This window comes from Pipra filicauda, unplaced genomic scaffold (assembly GCF_003945595.2).
Source record: "Pipra filicauda isolate LSUMZ 115617 unplaced genomic scaffold, ASM394559v2 scaffold98_size3848907_pilon, whole genome shotgun sequence".
Taxonomy (NCBI): Eukaryota; Metazoa; Chordata; class Aves; order Passeriformes; family Pipridae; genus Pipra; species Pipra filicauda.
This window is the reverse complement of record NW_024105186.1, coordinates 36,378-44,491: the sequence shown is the minus strand read 5'-3', so window position 1 is coordinate 44,491 and position 8,114 is coordinate 36,378. Positions and strand designations below refer to the sequence as shown.

General features: G+C 45.7%; 1 protein-coding gene across 1 annotated transcript; it reads left to right on the top strand.

The window, feature by feature from the left end:
* Positions 1–405: 405 nt before the first annotated feature.
* Positions 406–7,574, top strand: CLDN16 (claudin 16). Its single transcript, XM_027720801.2, has 5 exons — positions 406–560; positions 5,183–5,285; positions 5,525–5,689; positions 6,770–6,961; positions 7,303–7,574. The coding sequence occupies exons 1-5, from the start codon at positions 447–449 to the stop codon at positions 7,440–7,442; spliced, it is 714 nt and encodes a 237-aa protein (XP_027576602.1). The 5' UTR covers positions 406–446; the 3' UTR covers positions 7,443–7,574.
* The last annotated feature ends 540 nt before the right edge of the window (positions 7,575–8,114 follow it).

Here is an 8,114-nt window from a genome sequence, read left to right as displayed (position 1 = left end):
TCTGTGTGCCCCTAAGCAGTGCTTAAAACTTCCGCCCTGAAGAACAAATTTTGATTCTCTTCTCTAACCCCTACTTTGACAAAATCTGCCATGATACCTGCTTTCCCTGCAAGTCAAGGACTCCATTTACCTGCATGTCACTTCTGCACAAGCCCATTTCTCTTCAGTCAGGCATGACAAGAGCTGTAACTGTGCAGGGCGGATTGGCTGCAGCAGCTCCTGTGGGCGCACTCACCCTCCTCCTGACCCCGTGGCAGGAGAGCGCTGCCCCTACAGCCATCACTAACAGATGGCACCTGCACAAGTGAGAAGGTCCTGCTGCTCGTGGTCACTGGGAGAGGGTGGTGGTGACCTGGGACACTGAGGCTCTGTCTCTACCTCAGCTTTAAGAGCGAGGCTGGGCACTGCTGTTCTCACTCCCCTGGATGTGCTGAGCACCTGCTGGCATGAGGTTTTTCCTCCAGTATGTGGGTTGCTTTTTTGCTTTTTTCTCTGCTGGGTTTTTGATAACATCTACCTGGACAGACTGCTGGATGGTGAATGCTGATGACTCCCTAGAGGTAAGATTGGGGTGAGGAGAGCCTGATCACCAAAACCAACATGTCCTGGGGAGAGTTTGGTTCCTGGTGTCATTACTCCACTCTCATATACTTTTCCCCTGTTGTACTGGATGAAAGTGGATGAAAATGAAATTAATTACTGTGGCAAGAGCAGGAGAAAAGTGGTATTTTGTGTAGTTCTCTTTGGCAGGCTTTATTGTCCAGACTCTGCTCTCATTTAGTAAGTTCGGGAAAGTTCTACAGGCTCTAGTTTTATATGTGCATGAACTTGAGTACAGTTATTCTGTGTCTCCAGCCTGCATGGATATTTTGGAGGTGTTTCTGGTTCTGTAGGTCAGATTTCCTGGTGGAAACATCCACCATGTACAACTGTGCTCTTTGTCTTTTTCTTAACAGCCATTGAGTTACAGGGTTAGCAGAAATTTGAGGGGGCCATGGGGACTCAATATCTTCTTGAACTTGTGCAGACAGTAGCACTCTCATTTTAAAGAAAGGTATTGGCAAAAGTAAATTGCACATAAGGGAGAAGATTGCTCCTTACATGCAAGGTGTGCCCCAACGACTCCAGGCCCCAAATCATCACTGTTTCTGCAGCACTCAGTACTGCAAATTTGTAATTTTCTTCCCAGCATAGCCATCTATTTCTGCACATTTAAGGGCTGCATATCCAAAGTGTGGGAATCTGCTCTCTGGCAAACTGGATACCTTATGCAGTGGAGGTGAAACACCTTCCAAGACAGAAAGTTTGGCTGAATATATCAGGAAGAAACTTTCTTTCTGCTGTTCAGCATAGGAAACCAGAAGAGCTCCTCTGCACTCAGTGATTGCAATGCAGCATTTAGATGCATCACATGAAGTGGTGAATTATCTGAAGAAAGAAGGATAAAACTGATTAGGAGAAAACCACTTTTTTTTTTTTCTCTATGCCACAAGAAATCTTGATAATCTGAGTGTCAGTCCTACCCTGAAAGGTGGTTGTAGATGCTGAGGTGGTGGTCACAGATCCAATGAAGTGCAATTGCTGATGGTCAACATGTCTGCTCAGTGAGCTTTTTCCAGGGAAAATAGTATGCACCCAGTGATGCTGGATGGGATTTCACTTTTCATTTGGGAGCTATTTCAGATTTCTTTCAGGAAGATGTGAATTGTTTGTAGTGGGATGAAGATATCAGTATAATCAGAAAAGCCAAGTGAATCTGATTGTGAGGAAAACCCGGCTCCTGAGCAAAATGAGTCCAGGAAAGAACCAGTCCATTACCCTGAGGCTGTGTAACCTTGTCTTCTTGGCACAAAGGCACCTGCTGATGGGCTGTCCGAAGTGCTCCATTAACACCCAGTTTGGTTATTAGCAGCCACTATTCTCACATTCCTGCTCTGAGTGTGAATACTAAATAATGGAGCAAAATGCCCCCAGCCTTAATACCTGACCACTGATCTCCTTAATGACCCCAATGACTCACTGCCTCTCTAAACAGGGAAATGCAGGTGGACTGTCCATGGCCAGAAAGGTCGTGGGGTCCACAATGGCTCTTGTTTTCTGCTGGAAAAAAGGTCAGTCGGACAACTTTGACTCCAGGAGAAGGGAACTCCATCCTGCAGCAGCTGTAGCTACTGGCTCTTGTCTGGTTGCTTGGTTTTGACCCTGGCCCCCAGCAGATGGGGAGGATGAAGCCCTCACTGTGGTCCCACTGGAGAGGAGCAGCCCAGGAGGAAGAGGCCAGGGAGCACCAGGAGCAGCCACTTCCAGAGGGGCTTCAGGGGCCCTGGCCAGAGCTCAGCTCTCACAGCCTCTCACCTCCCCTTCAGAAACAACAGGTTATGGCCACACAGAAAGTGATTTAAGCTGATGACTCCTTGTGAAGCATCAAGACAAGGCTGGCTCAATTTTTGCAGCAGTTTGTACTGGAAAAAGCCCATAATCTGCTTCCCAAGGAGCACTCCCTGTTGCAGGTGGATTATAAATATTACCACTACTGTTAAACACTGCCTGTTTTACTCTCGAGCTGGGCTTGTAATCATCATATGTTGGCACCTTTTCACAGTGTGGTAAAACACTGTGACTAACATCGTTCGCATGTTTGTCTTCTCCACTTTCCCCAGAAGGAGAAGTGTGTGCTTGTCCTGGCCTTTTTTTAATTTGTATGAGAATTATTTTAATATTAATTATACATTATGAATAGGATGTAATTATATATATTACAGTCATTATGCAGTTCATGTTTTACATGCATACTTGCGTTAGGGAAAGCAGGTTGTGGCAACGTGTGTCGTAATCAAAGTGGGAGATGAGGAGCGTGGCAGAGATGCTTAACTGCTCAGGGAGTCCTTGGCTGGGCCCAAGAAAGCTGGGGCACATTTGCTATGGGGGGAGAGAGTTGATGGGGAATTAGTGCTACCAGCACGGTGCACGTGGGATGGACAAATCCATAACCCCGCATGATGCCCCAGCCACCCCTGATCCCCCTCCCCTTTCAAGCAGCGAGTTCCCATGTACCTGAAGATTTGTGCTGTCAGCACAAGGGCAGATGCCCAAGAGTGGTTTGGGAGCAGGTTAACAACCAGGAGGACCAACAACCAGGTGCACAAAACAGAAGGGAGAAAGAGTTGGTCAAGGAGGTTACAAGGCAGATAACAGAAAGCAGAATAGCTAAGCAGTGGCTCAGGGCAGCCACTCCAATATCTGTTCCCAACCCTCCTGCACCAGGCAATGAGACATTTATCCCTGGATGTGCACAGGCTGCATGGAGATGGGCTGATCCCTGCTTTGACTGTGATCAGCACTAGTAGGAGTAGATGACAACTGTAACATCCCAAGAAATGCAAAACATTTATCAAGTTTTTGTTAGTCTGGGGAGGGAGTTATTTCACAAGCTAGACCATGATCATAATTGTTGCGCCTTAAGACTTCTGTTTTGCTTGGAGGCTGACAAAACCTGGAATCCTGTTAGTCTCTTCATAAATAATTTAGAGGAAGATGCTGCTTGTAAGATTTAAAAAACAATACTAATGCGAGCAAGTAAGGAAGTAACTGACATTACTAGCTGAATACAGAGTAGTATGAATAAGCCTGTGGTGGTTTGGGAGGAACATGAAATGATATAAATGTAAGTGGAACAAAATGTAGTTTAATAAAAATAAGCTAATTTCAAGCACAGCCTGAACAGTGGTGGGTTAAGAAAGGAGAGGAGCTGCAGCTGCATTAAGAGGGCCACAGTAAAAACACATCTAATGCGCACATGGCAAATTGTTTTACCTGACACTGTTCTCTTGAAAAACACAGAAACAATGAAATCAGTTTGTTTTACTACCGATTCTCATTTTTTATGAGATCGTTCATTAAACATGCCCTGAAATTCTCAGAAACTTTAAGTGCTTTTTATCTTCATGAAACAAAACGTGTAGATTGTTTTCATTCAAATATAAATAGTATCTCTTTTGCCAGTCTGAAGTAGTGAGTAATTTTTACTTGCCTTTGATCCACAGGGCAGTATCACAGAGGAGCTGCACTGTTTGGCTCAGGCATTGTATTGTGGACAAAATATTGTGGCTGGCTACAGACTTCAATACATCCTGAATAAGACTTTATTAGGTGGTTGAGATATGTTATTATCTGCTTTGTGATTTACACAGTGCAAGAAAAATTAATTTATTGCATCATCTAAGCAAGCCTGGTCCCCTTTGCCTGCATGAAACTCATTTGATGGAAGAGTTTCTCCTTCCATTAACTGCAGTGGGTGTCACTGGCAGCAGTGGGCAGGCTGGAGTCCAAAGGTGCACCAACACTAGCTCTGCTCCTTGTATGAGCTATTCCAGGAATGTTTTAGTTGTGCTTGTTGCCATATTTGCATTGGTAATGAAAATACCTCCCATATTAAAGTGATTTATGGAAGCCTGGGCTTGGAATGGTATCTACGGCTTCAGGACAGTGGAGTCGATTAGCCATGATGCTACTACAGTGTCTGCCCCAGTCTGGATGTTTCAGCAATGACTGTGGCTTGGGCACGCGTGGTCCCAGAGCTGGCAGCACACCTGGAGCCCCAGGGCCAGGATCAGCGCTGGCTGCCTCTCATTTTCCAGCCAGTGTTTATGGCTGAGTCATTTGGAGGCGGCACTGCACAGGTGTCTGCAGAGGGGCTCACACCTACACCTCTACTTTGCACGTCTCTCTTACTCTCTGAGCTGCTCCTTCTTGTCAGGAGGATGGTGTAAGGGGAGCATGGACAGCAAAGTCTCAGGTCATCTGGTCCATAGCCCTGCCCAGCTCAGCCTAGACAAGCATTTGGCAAGGAGAGATCAAACCTGCTCTTAGGTCTCCCTGGTCAGCCGCCCCCCAGCTCTTCCCAGAAATTTTCTTCAGAATTTTTATTCTTAACAACAGGTAGGCTTTGGGGTTTTTTTCCTAATGTCTACTCTGAATTTCTTTTCCTCTAATGTAAAAACATTATCAGGTACACAGAAAATATTGTAACATTGTCCTTGTCCTCCATCCTGCTGCTTTCTCTCTTTTTCGAGCTAAACACTCTGGTTTGCCATCGATGTAACCTCCAGGATTTCTGTTGAAGGGCTAAGCTGACCATCTGCTATGTTGGTGGGTGTTTAAACTTTATCTTCTCAATCCACAGGTGAGTACAAAATGCCGTGGCCTGTGGTGGGAATGTGTCACGAATGTTTTTGATGGGATCCAAACTTGCGATGAGTACGACTCCATCTATGCCGAGCACCCTGGTATGTAAGAGTCATAGATGTTTCTACAAGTAGTGGGGACACCTGAGTGTAGACTAAAAGAGTATCTGTTCTATGCAGTGACAGATAATTAGAGGCACGTTTCTTTTCTCAGTGAGGTATTACTCCCAGGGGAAGCTGGAGAAAACTTCACCCCAGAAAAAAATGTCATAGGATCTGACCCCATCACCCCTTACATTTCCACTCCTTGTGAACTAGAACGCTCTGCTTTTGTCCTGCAGTGAAGCTGGTGCTGACCCGAGCCATGATGATCACAGCAGATATCCTGGCAGGGTTTGGATTTCTCTTCCTTGTGCTGGGATTGGACTGCGTGAAATTCCTTCCTGATGAGCCGCTCATCAAGCTGCGCATCTGCCTGGTGTCTGGAGTTATGTTGCTCCTTGCAGGTATTCCCTGCTGAGCCCCCATTCTTCAGGAAACCCTTTAGCAATGTGGGAAAGCACTAAAGTCTTCTCTTATTTTAGGGAGAGAGGCTGGGGATTTTCTGTATGGTAAACACAGGGGAAGAATCTTTATTTGATTTATTTGTGCAATATAACTTCCTCTGTTCACCACCTGCCCCTAACAGCACGTAGTTGAGTTTATCTGCTTTCAGTTCATGTATTGACCAGGTGACTTGGCTCTGAGTTGACTGACTTCCATTTACTGTGAAGCAGTCAGCCTTGTTGATAAAGCAAAGAGACCTAATTGCTGAAGGACTAGAAACTTCTGGCATTCTGGTTCTGTTCCTGGCTCTGCCACAGATTGTGTGACCATGGGCAAGTCACTTAGCCTGAATTCTCTGCAGCTGATCTCTAATAAAAGGATAATAACGTGTCTGTCTTTCCTAGGTGATAAATACCCAACTGGCTGAGATGCTTTGTTGTTACAGCTAGTGGGAGAATTTTTAATACAAAATTAAATATCTGCCTAGGTACCAAATAATTTCATTTGACTTCATGCCAATATTGAGCAGCTACCTCTGTTCAATGTGAGCAGATTTAATACATAACTCACCCAGGCTACTGGGAGCGCATGTAAAACACTTGGAGAGGTTCTTTTAAACATCTTCCATTCAATTCTCAAAGTTTGTGTGACAAACAGCATCAAAGTTCTGAAAATCAAAACAGATTAGAAAATTAAATTCTGGAAGCAACTTTACAACAAGTTGGTAAACAAACTGAGAGGGGAGGAGCTTTCTGCCTTTTACTGTGGAAAGCTGAGTGCTGCCAGCCGATGTTGGTGGTTGTGCAGTGCCAAGCTGTGAGGTGCAGCTTCTGCCTGATAGCGCTGCGGCTGATATCAGCAGGAGCCAGGGGGAATCTGCCAAAGGCTGAGGCTGAACAGGGGCCAGAACCTGCCATCCATGGAAGGTCTTTCCATCCTGAAGTCTGACCCTGCAGACAATAGCTATAGCTTCAGATTTTGTTTGTGATCTTCTCGTGGTTCACCTGAGAGCTGTGTGGCACCTTGCTCCTGTCCTGCAGGTCTCCCAGGCATCACGGGCTCAGTGTGGTACGCAGTTGATGTCTACGTGGAGCGCTCCTCTCTGGTCTTCCACAACGTGTTTCTGGGCATTCAGTACAAGTTTGGCTGGTCGTGCTGGCTCGGCATGGCGGGGTCACTTGGCTGTTTCTTATCTGGGTCCCTGCTCACCTGCTGCATGTATCTCTTCAGAGGTGAGGAACCGTGGCAGGGCTGAAGCACAGTTCAGAGAAAGAGCCATTGCTTGGGGTGTGCTACAGGTGCACAGGGTGGGGAAAGTCCTTCAGGGACATCCTTTGGGATGGTTGTTCATCCCCAGTAGCAATATTTTTGGCTGTAAAATGAGAATAGTCTTAGGCATCTCTAGAAAGCAAACTGAGGTCTTCAGGTGGGACCTGAGCTGTAAGTATGACATAAAATGTGTTGTTATTGTGTCACATCTTGGAGTACTACTTCCTCGGCATTATGAAGCTTTGCAGCTGAAAGTCACCAAGCACACATGAGCAGTTCCCATTTCTCTCCCTGTGCCTCACAGAGACCAGTTCTGGAAGATTCCATCCTGCTTACTCCTCGAGGAAAGGCTATTCCTCAGCTGCGACCATCGTAACAAATGTGCATTTGCCATCCTCACAAACAGCCACTGCCAAAATGTATGCAGTGGACACAAGAGTGTGAGGAGCAGGTAGGTGCTCCAGAAAGCATTCTGCTTTTATTTGTAGTGGATTGCACAGAGACCCAAGCTCTTGTGGTTGTGATACGGGTGTACTTACATTTCAAGGATCTACTGTATGCTACAATGTTTGCATTATGAGAGCTTCAAAAAAGCCTTCCTTCAAGAAAGTAATCTCTGAGAAGATCTTGCTTTAGGGAATCCTGTTTTCTTGAGTGCTGAGGCCGCTTGCATGGACTGAAATAACCAACATGAACTCTCTCAGCATTTGTCTCAACACTATTGGTACAAGGAGATAAATCAGCTGTTCCCGAATCAGACCACAGTGTTCTGCATGAAGAGCCCCAGACTGGGAAATGGATCTGTTTCATGTCTGGCAACATATCAACAGAATGTACAAAGCAGAAAATACTGTCAAAAAGAGGGACTGACTGTCTGACCAACATCTGGACCCTGTGCACCCAGCATGGGGGTCTGCTTCTCTTACAGGCAGCTGGAGAGTTCTTCAGAAGATAAGAGTTGTATTAAGCATCTGACCCTTTCTTTGGTCCATGAACTGCTGCACTGAGAAAATACTTCAAATTCAGTTGCATTCTTCCCTGCAGAATAGAATCCTTCTCAGTCAGTGTTAGAATGTACATTACAGATGCTCTAAACTCACCGAGATCTGGAAATTG

What these genes read in the sequence shown, in the direction of transcription:
- CLDN16 (XM_027720801.2), top strand. Translation starts at nt 447, where the DNA reads ATGAGGTTTTTCCTCCAGTATGTGGGTTGCTTTTTTGCTTTTTTCTCT. An exon ending in AGTTATGTTGCTCCTTGCAG is followed by an intron (nt 5,690 to 6,769) that starts GTATTCCCTGCT and finishes CCTGTCCTGCAG; the next exon opens with GTCTCCCAGGCATCACGGGC. An exon ending in CTGCATGTATCTCTTCAGAG is followed by an intron (nt 6,962 to 7,302) that starts GTGAGGAACCGT and finishes TGTGCCTCACAG; the next exon opens with AGACCAGTTCTGGAAGATTC.